Source organism: Rana temporaria, chromosome 7 (assembly GCF_905171775.1).
Source record: "Rana temporaria chromosome 7, aRanTem1.1, whole genome shotgun sequence".
NCBI classification, from domain to species: Eukaryota; Metazoa; Chordata; class Amphibia; order Anura; family Ranidae; genus Rana; species Rana temporaria.
Window position 1 is genome coordinate 62,077,527 of NC_053495.1, and position 18,489 is coordinate 62,096,015.

Sequence of the window (18,489 nt, forward strand, 5' to 3'; positions counted from 1 at the left end):
GAAAGGGTTTTGGCCTCTAGTGACCTACTTGTGATCTTTTTCACTTTCCTGGCATACATCAACAATCGGTTGGCTACTGAATACCCAGAAGTCAGTACTGGTACCGTCTCAGCGTCTGGAATACCTGGGGTTAGTCCTGGACTCCTCAGAGGCGAGGGTTTTTCTCCCAAAGGAAAAACTACAGACACTGCAGTCTGCGGTGCAGCGTTTGGCTACCCAGAAGTAAGCGTCGCTTTGCTTTAGCATGAGAGCGCTGGGTCTGATGGTGGCCTCTTTCGGCAGTTCCGTATGCTCAATTTCACACTCGAGTGTTGCAGAAAGAGATTCTGTCACGTTGGGACAAGCTTCCTTCGTCTCTGGATTACCAGAGTCGTCTGGTCAGGTCCTCCCTAGTGTGGTGGCTGACATCTCCGGTACTTCGGACCGGGAAACCGTTTCTGCCGTGCCACTGGACGGTGGTCACGACAGGTGCCAGCCTCTTCGGCTGGGGGGGTGTCTGGGGTGTCCAGTCAGCCCAGGGACGCTGGACTCAGGAGGAGTCCCGCCTACCGATCAATGTCCTGGAGCTCCGGTCTCTGGGTCTGCAGGGCCGACCAGTCAGGATCCAGTCCGACAACGCCACGGCCATGGCGTACGTCAATCATCAGGGGGGCACACGGAGCTCGGCTGCAGCGACGGAAGTCGCGTACATCCTCCGGTGGGCCGAAAGGTACGTTCCGGCTCTGTCGGCCGTGTACATTCCGGGGGTGCTGAACTGGCAAGCCAACTACCTAAGTCGCCAAACGCGTTGGTGGCACCATGGGGTCACTATCGCCTAATCTACGCCTTCCCTCCTCTGAAGCTTCTTTCTTGCCTGCTGCACAGAGTGGAAGCCGAGGGGATACCAGCAATCCTGATCGCTCCGGACTGGCCGCGCCAACCCTGGTACGCAGACCTGGTGGCAGACGTCCCTTGGCGTCTACCCCTGAGAGAAGATCTTCTGTCGCAGGGTCCTATCTTTCACCCTGCTTTACAGTCGTTGGCTTTAATAGTGTGGCTGTTGAGAGCCAGGTGCTGAAGGACTGAGGCCTGTCGGGCTCGGTGATCTCTACCATGCTACGAGCACGGAAGTTTATTCACGAAAGATTTACCATCGTACGTGGAAGGCCTACATCTCTGTGTGAAGAGATGAAATGGCACCCCCCGTACATACGTGATGTTCCGGATTCTGCTGTTCCTACAGCGTGGAGTGGATCAGGCTCTCACCTTAAGTACGGTAAAGAGTCAGATTTCGGCTTTAGCCGTCTACTTTCAGCAACCCTTGGCGGCGCACTCCCTGGTGCGTACGTTTGTGCAGGGGGTTCGGCATGTGGCCCCTCCTGTGCATCCTCCACTGCCTCCATGGGACTTGAATTTAGTCCTTTCGGTGCTTTAAGAGGCTCCGTTTGAGGACATTCGAAAGATTCCTTTGTTGACTCTGTCTCAGAAGGTTTTTCTGGTGGCAATTACCTCGGTCAGACGGGTATCTGAACTGGCGGCCTTGTCTTGCAAGGCTCCTTACTTGGTCATCCATAAGGATAAGGTGGTGCTGCGGCCGCAGCCGTAATTCCTTCCAAAGGTTGTTTCGGCTTTTCACATTGAGGACATTGTTTTGCTATCCTTATGTCCTCGGCCGAAAAACCTGAAGGAGGCCACTTTGCATTCCTTGGACGTGGTTCGGGCCCTACGGGTGTACTTGTCTGCTACGGCTCCGTTTCGGAAGTCGGACTTACTGTTCGTGTCGGTGACTGGTCCTAAGAAAGGTCTGGCGGTCTCATCGCCCACCATTTCTAGGTGGATCAGACAGGTCGTGCTCCAGGCCTATGCCCTAAAGGGGCGGGCGCCTCCCTTTCAGGTTACGGCGCATTCGACCAGGGCGATTGGTGCCTCTTGGTCTTTTCGCCATCAATGTCTGTTTTACAGGTGTGTAAGGCAGCGACCTGGTCGTCAGTCCACACCTTCTCAAAGTTTTACAAGGTGGATGTGAGTGCATCTTCGGATGCCTCCTTTGGCCGCAAGGTTTTACAGGCGGCTGTTTAAAGTTGCAGTTCCTCCGTTGAGGAACTCTGGTTTGTGTGGGGTGAAGTTTGGTTTGCTGTGTTTTTCCCACCCCTCGAAATTTTTTGACACTGCTTGGGGACGTCCCTAAGGTCAATGTTGCTGTGTCCGTCCATGAACGGAAGAGAAAATAGGATTTTTGTACTCACCGTAAAATCCATTTCTCTGAGTTCATGGACCGACACAGCACCCACCCCTCCTTTTTTTGTACTGCTTGTTTACGAACTGGGACTGCATGATGCAGAGAGTGGGATGTACCTGGGGGACCCGCCCCCTGGGAGGTGCTATACTGAGAGAAGTGTTTTAACATTTGAAGTGCTGTTTTTTTCTGCCTAGTCTCTCCTGAAAGGAAGGATATATATAACCCTAAGGTCAATGCTGCTGTGTCCGTCCATGAACTCAGAGAAATGGATTTTACGGTGAGTACAAAAATCCTATTTTTATCTTCATTCTATGCATTAGGATAAAAAGCCTTCTGTGTACAGCAGCCGCCCCAGCACCCCGTAATACTCACCTGAGCCCCATTGATGTCCATAAGTGTCTCAGCCATCTGAGACTCTCCCTCCTGAATGAGACACCGCAACATTGCCTCCCGCTGCTGTCAAAGTCAGTCAGCCAATCGGGAGCAAGGGGGCTGGACACAGGGAGCTGTGACTTGGCTCAGGTGCCCCCATAGCAAGCTGCTTTCTGTGGGGGAACTTGACAGGAGGGAGGGCCCAGGGGCACAGAAGTGGGACCCAAGAAGAGGAGGATCTGGCCTGCTCTGCGTCCTGTGATTTGCTCCAAGAAAATAATTTAACAGATAAATCGTCAATCTATTTTTTCCTAAGTGTGTTTTAGGCACATCTAACCTTTCTAGATGTTCCCTATAACATAGCAAATCTTCACAATTTGAATTAATGTCCACATTTTAAAGCACTGCTGCATATTGATGTAAAAGGCAATTACTAAAGTGCATGTAGAGTAATGTACTGCTTTTATACATATTTTTGCAAATCTAAGACCAAAGAAAACCATTGCAAAGCATGGGTTATTAGGTTGTGATATTTTACGTGTGTATATATATATATATATATATATATATATATATATATATATATATATATATATATATATATATATATATTTTTTTTTTTTTTTTTTAGGTGTTGAAATATGCATTGCCACTCCAGGACGGCTTATTGATTTTCTGGAGGTTGGGAAAACTAACCTGAGGCGTTGTACCTATCTTGTACTTGATGAAGCAGACAGAATGCTTGATATGGGTTTTGAACCACAGATTCGCAAAATTGTTGACCAAATCAGGGTATGAACATTTATTAAAGTTTTTGTGCCAAAAAAAATAATTAAGATTTTGCTGTACCCTGCGAGAGGAAGCTTAACCACAGTCAGGAATTAAAGTAATTGTAACTAATGGTTTCATCTTTGGTTTAATGTCCGGTGTGTTTTTGTTTTTTTATAAACATTTGGTTAATTTCAGCCTGATAGGCAAACTCTGATGTGGAGTGCAACGTGGCCCAAAGAGGTGCGTCAACTGGCTGAGGACTTCTTAAGGGACTATGTTCAGATCAATGTGGGAAACTTGGAGCTGTCTGCAAATCATAATATCCTCCAGATTGTTGATGTATGCCAGGAAAGTGAAAAAGATCACAAGTATGTCACTTACTCTGCATTTATAATGTTGCAAATTAGTTGATGTAGTTTTAATAACTTTCTGATGCTGCTGTTTGAGAATGTTTGCCTTGTATCAAATTATAATTGACTGGACTTCTTGACACTGTAGGGCATAATTTAATCAAAACATTTCATAAGACTGGTTCCCATTTAGATTTGCCTTTTGTCTGTTTTATGGTTTAATATCTGTTCTTTTTTTTTCAGGCTTATCCAACTTATGGAAGAAATAATGGCAGAGAAAGAAAATAAGACTATTATTTTTGTAGAAACCAAACGCCGGTGTGACGACCTAACTCGCAGGATGAGACGTGATGGGTAAGATTTTAACTTGGGGACTGCCTGTACTCTATGAACATATATACAGTGCCTTGCGAAAGTATTCGGTCCCCTTGAACTTTGCGACCATTTGCCACATTTCAGGCTTCAAACATAAAGATATGAAACTGTAATTTTTTTTGAAGAATCAACAAGTGGGACACAATCATGAAGTGGAACGAAATTTATTGGATATTTCAAACTTTTTTAACAAATAAAAAACGGAAAAATTGGGCGTGCAAAATTATTCAGCCCCTTTACTTTCAGTGCAGCAAACTCTCTCCAGAAGTTCAGTGAGGATCTCTGAATGATCCAATGTTGACCTAAATGACTAATGATGATAAATAGAATCCACCTGTGTGTAATCAAGTCTCCGTATAAATGCACCTGCACTGTGATAGTCTCAGAGGTCTGTTTAAAGCGCAGAGAGCATCATGAAGAACAAGGAACACACCAGGCAGGTCTGAGATACTGTTGTGTAGAAGTTTAAAGCCGGATTTGGATACAAAAAGATTTCCCAAGCTTTAAACATCCCAAGGAGCACTGTGCAAGCGATATTGAAATGGAAGGAGTATCAGACCACTGCAAATCTACGAAGACCTGGCCGTCCCTCTAAACTTTCAGCTCATACAAGAAGACTGATCAGAGATGCAGCCAAGAGACCCATGATCACTCTGGATGAACTGCAGAGATCTACAGCTGAGGTGGGAGACTCTGTCCATAGGACAACAATCAGTCGTATACTGCACAAATCTGGCCTTTTATGGAAGAGTGGCATAAAATGTGTCGTTTAAAGTTTGCCACAAGCCACCTGAGAGACACATCAAACATGTGGAAGAAGGTGCTCTGGTCAGATGAAACCAAAATCGAACTTTTTGGCAACAATGCAAAACGTTATGTTTGGCGTAAAAGCAACACAGCTCATCACCCTGAACACGCCATCCCCACTGTCAAACATGGTGGTGGCAGCATCATGGTTTGGGCCTGCTTTTCTTCAGCAGGGACAGGGAAGATGGTTAAAATTGATGGAAAGATGGATGGAGCCAAATACAGGACCATTCTGGAAGAAAACCTGATGGAGTCTGCAAAAGACCTGAGACTGGGACAGAGATTTGTCTTCCAACAAGACAATGATCCACAACATAAAGCAAAATCTACAATGGAATGGTTCACAGATAAACGTATCCAGGTGTTAGAATGGCCAAGTCAAAGTCCAGACCTGAATCCAATCGAGAATCTGTGGAAAGAACTGAAAACTGCTGTTCACAAACGCTCTCCATCCAACCTCACTGAGCTTGAGCTGTTTTGCAAGGAGGAATGGGAAAACATGTCAGTCTCTCGATGTGCAAAACTAATAGAGACATACCCCAAGCGACTTACAGCTGTAATCGCAGCAAATGGTGGCGCTACAAAGTATTAACTTAAGGGGGCTGAATAATTTTGCACGCCCAATTTTTCAGTTTTTTATTTGTTAAAAACGCTTGAAATATCCAATAAATTTCGTTCCACTTCATGATTGTGTCCCACTTGTTGTTGATTCTTCAAAAAAAAAATTACAGTTTTATATCTTTATGTTTGAAGCCTGAAATGTGGCAAAAGGTCGCAAAGTTCAAGGGGGCCGAATACTTTCGCAAGGCACTGTAAATAATATGTTAAAGAAGTATTCATGACACTAAAGTAAAGACAAATGTCCATTCCAGTGTTAAAATACAAACAGCGCTAGTGTTGGATATAAGAGGTGGCCAACACCACCATACAGTAAATAATAGATGAATAGCCACTCCCAGGTGTTTAAAGAAATGTTCAAAAGTAGTCCTTAAAGAGATGGGTAGCGTGCACCTTCCACCGCACTCTCAAGATCCACCACGTGTGAACACTCCCCTCAGGGGTTCAAACTCACCAGAGAATTTCAAAAGACAGGCCTTTCAATAAAATGATTCTTCAAATGAAGACTGCTGCGGTATACATCTATTGGGGAGCCACTTGTATGGAATCAGCCTCAGATATAGCAAATCAACACAGAAAGGGCAAACATAGTGTAATCCTATTTATGTAGCATTCACCCCTTCCATCAAGTTCCCCCATACATCATACGTACATTTGCATTAAAAATCAAGAACATTGGAAATGAAAAAAACGTCACCAGATCCTAGACCCGATCAGCGTTTCCTGCTAAAATCACCGGCTGGTTCACAGGTAGTAAGATGCTTCCTGGTTCCCTTCGGTGAAGCGCAAGTGTCATTTCCAACGTGTCGTGTAGCTCACGCCCTGACTAGTTTCGTCATACGTTGACTGTTACGGAGGGCGTGGCTACACGAACGTCCACGCTTACTTAAATCCTCCTTCCCCATTCCCGCACTGACCAATTGGAGTACAAAGGGCATGAACTTGGATGCACGTCACACCACAGTGTTATTGAGCTCCGTTTAGGCATTTTAAAACGAGCGGGGCAGGAAGGACAGATCAAGTAGTATTGCATACTAGTTAATACACTTCACCCCCACCATAGGAAATGGACACAGCGATAGAGATTCAGTGTATCCATTAACCCATACTGTATATATGTTTCACAATCAGGGTGGAAGTAGTTAAAATCAATATTTATAAATACAACTGTAAACAGAAATTACATATCCACAGCATATTCACTACAAATGCATGCTGAATAAATTCATCCAGATATAAAATTAAAATATATATCATAAATATATTAAAATGTATCATTAAAAAATGTAAATATATATGAAAATATAAATCAAACAGTGGCTGTAATTGGAATAGTACATAAAACACATACAAATGAATACTTATAAAACCATAACTGTAATCATCCACCAATATGTATGTCAAAAAAGGATATCACAAAAAATTGGCATCCTAAAGTCGCTTTATATCTAGATCTACATTTTACCCTCTCGGGGATAAGGTATCTACAGAGAATATCCACTAAGTTTCTCTTTTGGAGAGATCTCTAACAAGGTTAGAGCCTCTCCATGCAGGTTTTAAGTGATCTGTACCCCAAAATTTCAGGCCAATGGGGTTCTGATCATGAAAAAGCTTGAAATGGAGGGACACATTGTGGTCTTTGAAACCCTTAATAATGTTCACAACATGTTCGGCAATCCTAATTTTCAGTTGCCGTTTTGTGCGGCCTATATAAATCAGGCCGCACGGGCACTGAAGTGCATAGACCACATACATAGTTTTACAAGTAATAAATTCCTTGATAGTATTTTTTTGTTGTTTGAGGTGGAGACAAATTTCTCAACTAATTTTCGTATTGAAACGAAGGGTCTTTGTCCAATCTGGTATAGGTACTTGTATCATTTAACATTTCCCTCAACTGGTTCAAATAAAAATCCTTTTTCAGAATGACAACACCCCCCCCCCCCTTGCAGGTCTTATCACTATATCCTTCCTTTTTTCAAGTGAAGTGATTCCATCCAATATGTGTTGTGGATTAAAATCTCTCTTAGGGGCTATACGCTCAAGGTCTCGTATAACAAGACCTTTGAATGTTTCCACTTGGTGGTTTGCTCTATTCAAGGGGTTGAACAGGGATTTGTTGCGCAATCCACTGTCCTGTGCTACTGAGGAATTGCTAGTGGTAGGCTGGGAATTTTTATTCAAAATGTTTTTATCTCTTTCGTTCATAGACGGACACAGCCTTCATTGACCTTAGGGTTATGCTTCTTCCTACCAGGAGATTTAGGCATAATTCTACAGCACTTAAGGTGTTAAAACCTTTCCTTCATGCCGCTCCTCCCAGGGGGCGTGGCTCCCCCAGGCATAACCCACACCCTGCTCTAGCAGCCTCAGTTTGTTTTCTGCCTAACGACAGGAGAGTCAGGCTCTCTCTGGAGTCCTGGACTCTGGAGTTTTTTCTTTCGATTTTTCTCGCTTTTTATTATTTTGTTCCTGCATTTTTGAATCCTGCGATTCTTCTATCAACAGCCGACTGGGTTACAGGCTGGGTCCTCAACCCTTGTAGTCCCCCCATGTTCGGCCTTCGAGCGTGTGCCTGCCCTCAGCTCTGCTTTGGGATGTCCACGACAGGCCCCGTTGCTCCAGGAGCGGCCGGGGAACTTCGGTTCTAGGGCACACATATGACTGGTCTTTTATGGCTTTGTCACAGTGTGTCTGGCCGACAGCCATGCCGTTCGCGGACGTTGGTTCTGTCTGGGATACCTCCAGCCGGGTAGTCGCAGGACAGGTAAGTAGTGGCCCCTTACTCAGGTAAGTGGTCTGGCTGGAATGTTTTTCCCTTGGGAGGTCGACTGAGGGTTTTTCCCTGCTTTCCTCTCTCCCTTATTCCTCTCCCTCCTTCCCCTTTTGGGTGACGGCTGTGCGGGTTTTTTTTTTTCTGGGGCTCATGTTCACTGGACCCGTGGTATAGCGGGGGCTGTGTGTTACTGCAGGGGACTGTGGTGTTCACTTCTGGACTTTTTCTGTGTGCTGTATGGTGATTTTTTTGTGCTGACAGTTTGAGGTACACTGTCTTTTTAAATCTGCGGCACGGCGGCCATTTTGCTGGAGCCGCGCTTGTATTGTTCGGCGGCCATTTTCTTGTGGCCAGCGCTGTTTTCAGCTTTCGATTGGCCTCTTGTGACGGTTTCGGCGGTGGAAAAAGACCGCGAATCCGTCTGAGGAGACAGACGCAGCGCTGCAGCTTCCTATCAGCATATCTTGTCCTTCACAGACCGCGCTGTACCGGGAGGGTGGTGAGTCCCAGGGGCCCCCATTCTGTTCTAGCGGCCAGGAGGTGACCTGTGGGGGATTTTTTTCCTGCTTTGGCAGTGGGGGTGACACGGCAGCTGCGCTATGGAGCCTGAATCAGGCCCCTCATTCCTAACAATGCCGGAATTAACCCTTAGCGCCCCTTCCCCTGCCACATCTGTTGAGGCAGTGTCGGCTGTCCTGGAGTCCTTTCTCACCAGGTTTGAAGCAGCCAGTGCTCGGATGGGGGGTAAAAAGCGCCGCCCCCCCCCCCCCCCCCTGAACATGCTGAATCATGCTGTTGCTGCTTCTGGTTCTGTAATGTCAGAGGATGCGGGCTTAACCCACATGGACAGCGAGGATGACTCTGCCGCGGAGTCGGCTGACAAGGAATTTGTTGGAGCTCTTATTACGGCGGTGCGTGAGACTCTAAAAATGGAGGATGTGGCGGAGACACCAGCGGTGTCAGTCCCTTTTGGATTCCGCAAACCACCGCATACCGCTAAAGTATTCCCATGTGTTCCTTATTTGCACAATATGTTATATAAGGAATGGGATACACCGCAAAAAGTTTTTACTATTCCTAAAAGCTTTGCTACCCGTTACCCCCTTGAGGAGGACTTCTTGAAAAAGTGTGTCTCTCCTCCGTCAGTGGACCCTCCTGTGTCCAGACTGAGCAAGGCTACTACGTTGCCTGTGGAGGGGGCTCCTGCATTCAAGGACCCCGCTGATAGGAGAGTGGAGGCCGTGGCCCGCTCCCTATTCACGGTAGTGGGTTCGGCGGTGAGGCCGGCTCTGGCCGGAGCCCTGGTGGCGCAGACCCTGACTGAAAGAGCGAAGCTCCTGCTGCAGGAGCTGGAGGTCCAAGGTGCTTCCGAGTCCTCTAGGGACCTGGCTGAACAATTGGTTCAGGGTCAAAAATTTCTCTGCGAGGCGGCCATGTATACGATACCTTTGCTTTCCAGGGCTTCCGTCTACGCCGCCTTGTGTGGCTGAAGTGCTGGTCGGCTGACCAGTCCTCTAAAAAGGCTTTGGTGGATTTGCCCTTTAAGGGCGAACGGCTTTTTGGGGCGTCCCTGGATGACATCATAAAGGATGCCACGGGGGGTAAAAGCACGTTGCTTACGCAGTCTGGGAAGGGTAAGGAACCTCGCCGCAAGCAAGGCCCTACCTTCACTACCCCTAAGCGTTTTTTTTGTGCGCCCAGCACAGCGGGAAACGGTCCGCAAGGTGCTAAAGCCCCTGCTGCAGGGCGAAAGCGCACCTGGTTTAACAAACCCAACAAGCCTGCGGACAAGCCTGCTTCCGCATTAAGGTCTGCCCCTCGCCCCAGTCTCGGGTGGGGGGACGAATTTGCGGATCGGTGGCTGTCTCTTCTGTCCGACCGTTGGGTTTGCGAGGTGGTTGCCTCGGCGTACAAGATAGAGTTTCTCTCTTGTCCCCCAAACAGATTTTTTCCCTCCAACCTCCGGATAGTCGGCTAGCCCTGTCCGGGGCTGTCCAAAATCTTCTGGACAGGGGGGTGGTTGTGCCGGTTCCCTCGCAGGAACGTTTTCAGGGGTTCTACTCCAATCTGTTCGTGGTCCCCAAGAAGGGAGGGGTTCGCCCTATCCTGGACCTAAAGGCCCTCAACTCCTTTGTCAAAGTGCAAAGATTCAGGATGGAGTCGGTCCGATCGATCATAGCGGCCTTCCACCAGGGGGACTTCATGGCGTCCTTGGACATCATGGACGCATACCTGCATGTTCCCATTTGCACAAGACACCAAAGGTTTCTGCGCTTTGCGATCGGGGAGGACCACTTTCAATTTGTGGCCCTCCCGTTCGGTCTGGCTTCGGCACCACAGGTTTTCACCAAGGTGCTCGCCCCGATCCTGGCCTTGCTGAGGCAGCGAAGGATCGCTATCGTGGGATACCTGGACGACCTTCTCCTGAGAGCTTCTTCAGGCTCAGAGTTAGAGGAAGTGTCTATCACGTGTCGGACTCTCTGAGAGTTCGGCTGGCTTCTGAATCTCAAGAAGTCAGTGTTGGTTCCGTCCCAGAGACTAGAACACCTGGGTCTGGTTTTGGATTCGGGGGAGGCAAGAGTGTTCCTCCCATTGGAAAAACTGAAGACCCTGCAATCTGCAGTGAGACAGTTGTCGTCCCAGAAGTGGTCATCACTTCGCTTCTGCATGAGGGTTCTGGGTCTGATGGTAGCCTCCTTCGAGGCGGTTCCGTATGCCCAATTCCACACCAGGGTACTACAGAGAGAGATTCTGTCACGTTGGGACAAGGTCCCATCTTCTCTGGATCACCAGATTCGGTTGAGCCATCTGGCCAAGTCTTCCCTGGCGTGGTGGCTGACGTCTCCGGTGCTTCGGTCCGGGAAGTCCTTTCTTTAGTGCCGCTGGACAGTGGTCACGACGGATGCCAGCCTCATCGGCTGGGGGGCGTTTGGGGCACCCAGTCAGCCCAGGGGCGCTGGACTCGGGAGGAGTCCCGCCTGCCGATCAATATTCTGGAGCTCCGAGAAATAAAGCTGTGCCTTGCCAGGTGGTCCCTGGAGCTGCAGGGCCGTCCTGTCTGGATCCAGTCCAACAACGCCACGGCCGTGGCGTACGTCAATCATCAGGGCGGCACAAGGAGCTTGGCTGCAGCGACAGAGGTCGCTCACATACTTCGGTGGGCCGAAAGGTCTGTTCCGGCTCTGTCGGCCGTATACATTCCGGGGGTTCAGAATTGGCAAGCCGACTTCCTAAGTCGCACGACTCTGGATCCGGGGGAGTGGTCTCTCCACCCGAAGGTGTTTCAGAACCTGTGCCTAAAATGGGGCACTCCAGACGTGGACCTTCTGGCGTCCCGTCTCAATCGGAAGGTGCCACGGTTCGTGGCCAGGTCAAAAGACCAGTGGGCGGACGCGTCAGTCGCGTTGGTGGCTCCCTGGGGTCACTATCACCTGATTTACGCCTTCCCTCCTCTAAGGCTCCTCCCTCGCCTGCTGCGCAGGGTGGATGCCGAAGGGATTCCAACAATCCTGATCACCCCAGACTGGCCACGTCGCTCTTGGTACGCGGACCTTGTACATCTGGTGGCAGACGTCCCCTGGCGTCTACCCCTGAGGGAAGATCTCCTGTCTCAGGGTCCGATCTTCCATCCTGCTTTACGGTCACTGGCTTTAACGGCGTGACTGTTGAGAGCCAGGTGCTGAAGGACCGGGGCCTGTCGGGCCCGGTGATCTCTACCATGCTGCGTGCACGGAAGTCCACTTCTCGGAAAATTTACCATCGTACATGGAAAGCATACATCTCTATGAGAGGAGATGAAGTGGCACCCCCGTACTTACGTGGTGTCCCGGATCCTGCTGTTCCTGCAGCGGGGAGTGGACCAGGCTCTTGCCTTGAGCACGATCAAGAGTCAGATTTCTGCTCTGGCTGTCTATTTTCAGCGGCACACTCCTTGATTCGCACGTTTGTACAGGGGGTCCGCCATGTGGCCCCTCCGGTGCGCCCTCCACTGCCTTCATGGGACTTGAATTTGGTCCTCTCGGCGCTTCAGCATGCCCCCTTTGAGAACATTCGGGAGATCCCTTTGCTGACTCTTGTCGCAGAAGGTGGTTTTTCTGGTAGCTATTGCCTCTATCAGACGAGTGTCTGAACTGGCGGCCTTGTCTTGCAAGGCCCCCTACTTGGTCATCCATCAGGATAAGGCGGTGCTGCGCCCGCAGCCCTCTTTTCTTCCGAAGGTCGTTTCGGCCTTTCACATTAACGAGGACATTGTTCTTCCATCCTTATGTCCTCAGCCGAAAAACCAGAAGGAGGCCACTTTACATTCTCTGGATGTGGTTCGGGCCCTTCGAGTTTACTTGTCGGCGACAGCTCCGTTCCGGAAGTCGGACTCGCTGTTCGTGTCTGTGTCCGGTCCCAGTAAGGGCCTGGCAGTCTCGTCGGCCACCATTTCCAGGTGGATCCGACAGGTTGTGCTTCAGGCCTATGCCCTGAAGGGGCGGGCGCCCCCTTTTCTGGGCACGGCGCATTCGACCAGGGTGATCGGGGCCTCTTGGGCTTTCCGACACCGAGCCACTGTGTTACAGGTGTGTAAGGCTGCGACCTGGTCGTCGGTCCACACTTTTTCAAAGTTTTATAAAGTGGATGTGGGTGCATCTTCTGATGCCTCCTTCGGCCGCAGGGTGTTACAGGCGGCAGTTTAAGGTAGGAGTTCCTCCGTTGAGTAACTCCGGTTTTGTTTGGGGTGTAACCTGTTTTTTGCTGTGTTATTTCTCCCACCCCTCGAATTTTTTGACACTGATTGGGGACGTCCCTAAGGTCAATGAAGGCTGTGTCCGTCTATGAACGAAAGAGAAAATAGGATTTTTGTACTCACCGTAAAATCCATTTCTCTGAGTTCATAGACGGACACAGCACCCACCCCTCCTTAGTTCGTAACAAGCAGTACAAACAAAGGCTGCTAGAGCAGGGTGTGGGTTATGCCTGGGGGAGCCACGCCCCCTGGGAGGAGCGGCATGAAGGAAAGGTTTTAACACCTTAAGTGCTGTAGAATTCTGCCTAAATCTCCTGGTAGGAAGAAGCATAACCCTAAGGTCAATGAAGGCTGTGTCTGTCTATGAACTCAGAGAAATGGATTTTACGGTGAGTACAAAAATCCTATTTTTCATGTTTACTTTTCGTATAAACTTATGTATATCGATAAAAACATCGAATTTATTAATTGGCTTTTTTAGGCCACATTTTAAGCCTAAATGTTAAATATTGGTCTCCTTGTGAGAGAGTAATTTCACTTAAATTGAAAATGCCACTTTTTCCGGTACTCTTCTTTTTCTGGACCTTTCGTCCTCCTCGGCACCCTCTAAGTCTTCTCTCCTCTGACTGGGTTGATGGACATATTCCCTCTCCCAATATGGAGATTCTCTCCACATGGGATCTCTTTGATTTTGTGTCTGAGGTTGGGAGGGTGGTCTGCCTTTTCGTTGTGGTTGGCCGGACCTCGTTTCTGCCACCCTCTCCCCCTCCCTAAAAAAGGACGGGGAGATTGATATCCACCTATTGCCTCGTTTTCACAGAATGGTTCAAATCTATTATAAACTGGGACCTGATGGTATGTATTATGTGATGGATGATGGTACATTCTGGTAGGTCCATCTTTCACATGACCATCATTCCTAACAGGTGTGCAGTGATCCCTTGGAGGATGAGGGGGAGGGTTATCCCTTCTCGTACCGCTGTTAATTTGTGAAGAGACTAAGGGTGTTTGGCTTGGCAAAATCTCAGGCCGACCATTATTCTCATTCCCATCTCTATTTTGAGATGTTTTATCTTGTTGCCAAAGATACACATTATTAGACCGGAAGTCCCCCATATTGCGGTGGAACTTTTTGATCTTTTTCTTTTGTGTGTCCTTGTCAACTTTTTCAGGTTTTTTCTTTATTCGAACATTAAAGTAAATAAATAATATGTTTATAGAGATGGATAGTAAATTAAAAAAATATATATAATCCCCCTGCAAAAAGATGTGCATTTATTTTTTGTAAAAAGGTGAATGTGTGCTTTTAAAGTTGTAAGATAAAATCATGGCTTCTTTTGCTACCTGTTTTGGAAAGTAGACAATTGTTAGTTCTTGGGTCTCATTCACACAGGTGTAGAAGCCTATACAGTGAGAATGAGGTATTTTGTTGACATCCTATACAGTGAGAATGAGGTATTTTGTTGACATGTCTCGAGTGGCATGCATGCAGCCTATGTTGTTGAACGAATACTCAGAAGCTGTACGGACACAGCTGTACATCCAAGTTTGATAGGTGGGCAAGTGCATGACCTTGAACGCAGACAGTGTATATTGGGGGTCAGAGACTCACCCCAGCATGCCCATCAAACTCTTATGTGTGGCTGTGTCCATACAGCCATTGTGTCTCCATAGACTGTGTACATGCAGCTCCAGATGTGTAAGCAAATGCATTATTCTCACTGTATGGGACTCTGCACTTCTGTAAATGAGGCCTTGGTTTTATTAATGAAAAAGCTGTCTATGTAAGGCAATCCTTGTTTCAGTTTTGTAGGTTCTTTTTTAAATTTCCTATGTTTTGCTTCATCTCTGTAGGTGGCCTGCTATGTGTATTCATGGTGATAAGAGTCAACAGGAGCGTGACTGGGTCTTAAATGGTGAGTTTTCTGTTTAAGTCTTTATTATTTACATGTAATTAGCTTGTGAGGTTTTTTTTTTTTTTTTTCTTTCTTTCTTTGCAATATAATTTTTGCAAAAGAATGGTCCTAAAGAGTACTTGAACAAAAAATGTTTTCAATGTTCACAGTAGCGTGACTCCAAAGTTACATGGTTTCCAGTGCAACTTTGATTTGACTTTATGCTCTCTGGATCAGTCGCACCATAGTGCAGACAAATTTAAAGTCGCACCGATTTTTGAATAGGTGCCATTGAAAAGAATCAGTTGCGCCTTGTAATGCAACTTTGATGTCAAAAGTTACACAAGTGTGAATGGAGCCTTACAATGTAAAGTTTAACAAAGTATTTTCTGCGTTACAGTATTGCCATAAATTGAGTTTAGGTGTGTCCAGGTTGAAACATTTTCTATCGTTTCCAGACTGAATAATGAGTACACCCATGCCACATAGCTTTCTGTGAAAGGCGATCGCTTTTTCAACTGCTCTGCCCCTGCAAATTGCTGTTGGTTCTTAATATTGCATTTTTATTTTTTTCCCCCTTCCTCCAGAATTTCGCAGTGGAAAAGCCCCAATTCTAATTGCCACAGATGTTGCTTCTCGAGGTCTAGGTTTGTAACTTTCAGGTTCAGCGTATTTATAAAAAAATGTATTCTTCCAAGTTCAATTGAAGTAGATGTGTTTCTGTGATGGTGGTGGCGTTTTCATATCTAGGGTGTTGAACGCTGCTCTTACATGTGTGGTGTTTTTTTTTTTTTTAATTATTATTTGTGTCCCAATCCAGCACCCACCCACCCACGTTTTAAATTTTGTATTTAGCATAATAGTATTAAAATATTATGCACTATGCATTATACAGAGCACTTTGTTGCTTTTATTTTATTAATACATTTACTGGGTTTCGCTGTTCTGATATCTTGTAACGTTATTATTGATTTAATATGTATATTAACATGCTGCTTGTCTTCAAAAAGATCTAGTTAACAACCAAAGCCATTTTTTTACATTGCAAAAATATGTCCCTCAGTCTGTTTCTTGTTACTTCTAGCCATTCTAGTCTTGGTTTTGTTTTCCTTTATATATTCTAGTAGTATTTGAGGTTGTAAAACAATGCTATTATTAATTGGATGTTCTCAGCATTGGAGAGCTTGCTCAAGTTTGCCATTGTCAAAATGACAAAAGATTTAAATTCTAATATTTTTAGAAAACTTCCTGGTCTCCTTCTCCCCAATGGAAAGGTGGTTCACTAGTATGGAACGGTGTGTAGCAGTGACTTTCCACATGTAAAGTTAATACCTGCAGTGTGTGATGAACTATAGGCCTTTTAAGAGTAATTAACTATTTTCAGCTGACCGCTCATTTGCTGTTGTGATTTATTTATAAAATGCATTGCTATCTGCTGTGCATTACTATTTCCTGCAGTCAGTTTGCATTAGGTGACAGGTAAGTTGCTGTTACATTTTATGAAGGTTTTCTGTGCTCAGTTTAGGTTATTTACTATAATATATACCTTTTACCTTTTTAAAGTAGTTTGCAATAATAAATCTTACCTTTTTTGTTTTTTTTGTTTGTTTTTGACAGAAGCTGCAGATCTCTCTCAGTACAGGGCCAGGGGCCTGACGAAAATAGAGGGGATTGAACGCTGGAAGCTGCCCACCTAAGGGGCACTGGCTTCTCACACTCTTCCCTCGCAAAGGTCTTGTACTGAAGAGGCAGTTTTTCGGTCTGCATCTCCAACCCCCTAAACTTTCCCTTTCTACGTTGGGGGTGCCAAATGTGTGCTATCCATCCTGAGCACCGAGATTGGTCTACAGCCCCTCACCTTATGGCTGCTGGTTTGAATATCATGTCTTATTGTATAGACGGACCACCTTTCTAGAAGGGAGATCAACTGGTGCTTCCCACTATGCTATGCCCTGAGCAGCTGTGGGGAAGTCCCAAGCCATGGAAGACTTTGGGAAGTCTATTGGCTATTGAAGCAGAAGAATAGCCCCTTCTGCTGTATGTTCTCAGACCACTGTGACTTACTTTATTTCCAATATAAGCTCCTTGATAAAAATACAGGGAGCTAAAATGCAAGGTATGTTTTACTTCTTATTTGGGACAGCCGTGAACATATAAAGCCATTTGATTCCTGTCACGTCCAATTTGACATCCCTCAGCCCTAACCTGGTTAAACCCAAATGATTGCACCCTAGCTACTTTGTAAGCCTAGTTTGCCCTTTTTTATATCCCAAAATGCTGTACTACTTCCTTTTTTGGCCACTTTTCCTCCCCACATAAACTATGTACACGGATACCCGTGATCTTCTGTAATAAGAAACAGACCTTAATGCAAAGTCATAATTTTGTTGTTTTCCACAAAAGAAGTGTTTTCACTTGACAGTTTAGTAAACTGTTCACAGCAGATGTTAAGTGTTGGAGGATGGGGTCTCTCTTTGCTCATTGACAGGCTCTCTGAAGTTGAAGCTAGTGGCTCTTCCACAGAATCGTCTAGCCAAGCGAGTGAACGTGTTGGGACCTCTTGCTGCGCCTGGACCATTGATGCATGCTCCCCACCACGGTGGTCCTGTGTCCATGGATGAAGGCGGTAAGACCGCTAAAAGGATGGGATTGGCAACAGCTGGTTCCCCACCTCGCTTAGGGGAGTGTGCATCGGTCCGGACATAAGCTCACCCGAGGATGAATCCCATGAAGTAGCTCAACTTCGGTTTATCTTTTTTAGTGAACATTGTAACTGTTTTCTTCTTCCCCTTTTTCCACTGTAAGGTTATGGGTTAAGCATGCATTTAAAAAACAAAGTGTTTACGTGTGTGTGGTTTGTGTGTTTGTTTTTTGTTTTTTTTTATAAATTGTAATAAATTATTTATATAAATAATATAATTATATATATTTTTTATTATTTGGAAAGACTCCCTCAAATTCTGGACCAACATTTCGAAAAAAAAGTGTGTGTGTATATACAGTCCTGATCAAAAGTTTAGGACCACTTGAAAAATGGCAAAAATTGATATTTTACATTGTTGGATCTTAACAAGGTTCCAAGTAGAGCTTCAACATGCAACAAGAAGAAATGAGAGTGAGACAAAACATTTTTTGAGCATTCAATTTAATGAAAATAACGAATAAACTGAAACAGGCTGTTTTTCAGCTTATCAAAAGTTTAGGACCACACCTCCAAAAAATAAAACCTACCCCCCCCCCCCCCCCCCAAAACAGAAATCCATTCCAAAATTCCAAACATGAACTCAGTAATGAGTAGCTCCGCCGTTATTGTTTAGTGGTTCAACGGATCGTGACCCATTCGGATCGGCACACCACACGATTCGCGCTCCGCGGTCTCGGCCGTAGGAAAGTCCCTGGCTTCGGCCTAGCTCCGGAGCGGCGGCCATCTTGCTCCACCCCAACCAATCACAGATCGGCTGTGATTGGTTGGATGGGATGTCCCGTCTCTGCACCTGATTGGCCCGCGTGATGATCGCCCTCTCTGATTGGAAGGCTGCCTGGATTGGCTGGCTGTCTTGGCGGCGCTCTGGGAA

The 18,489-nt window shown here is 46.4% G+C and overlaps 1 protein-coding gene across 3 annotated transcripts in view; it reads left to right on the plus strand.

Annotated features, from left to right (window-relative positions):
* Positions 1-18,489, plus strand: part of DDX17 (DEAD-box helicase 17) — a 69,264-nt gene that overhangs the window by 34,032 nt on the left and 16,743 nt on the right. For all 3 annotated transcript variants that reach the window (XM_040359481.1, XM_040359482.1, XM_040359480.1), the window contains exons 7-11: positions 3,222-3,382; positions 3,557-3,729; positions 3,955-4,065; positions 14,874-14,935; positions 15,502-15,561. In XM_040359481.1, coding sequence (XP_040215415.1) covers positions 3,222-3,382; positions 3,557-3,729; positions 3,955-4,065; positions 14,874-14,935; positions 15,502-15,561 — 567 coding nt within the window. The remainder of the gene's footprint in view (positions 1-3,221; positions 3,383-3,556; positions 3,730-3,954; positions 4,066-14,873; positions 14,936-15,501; positions 15,562-18,489) is intronic.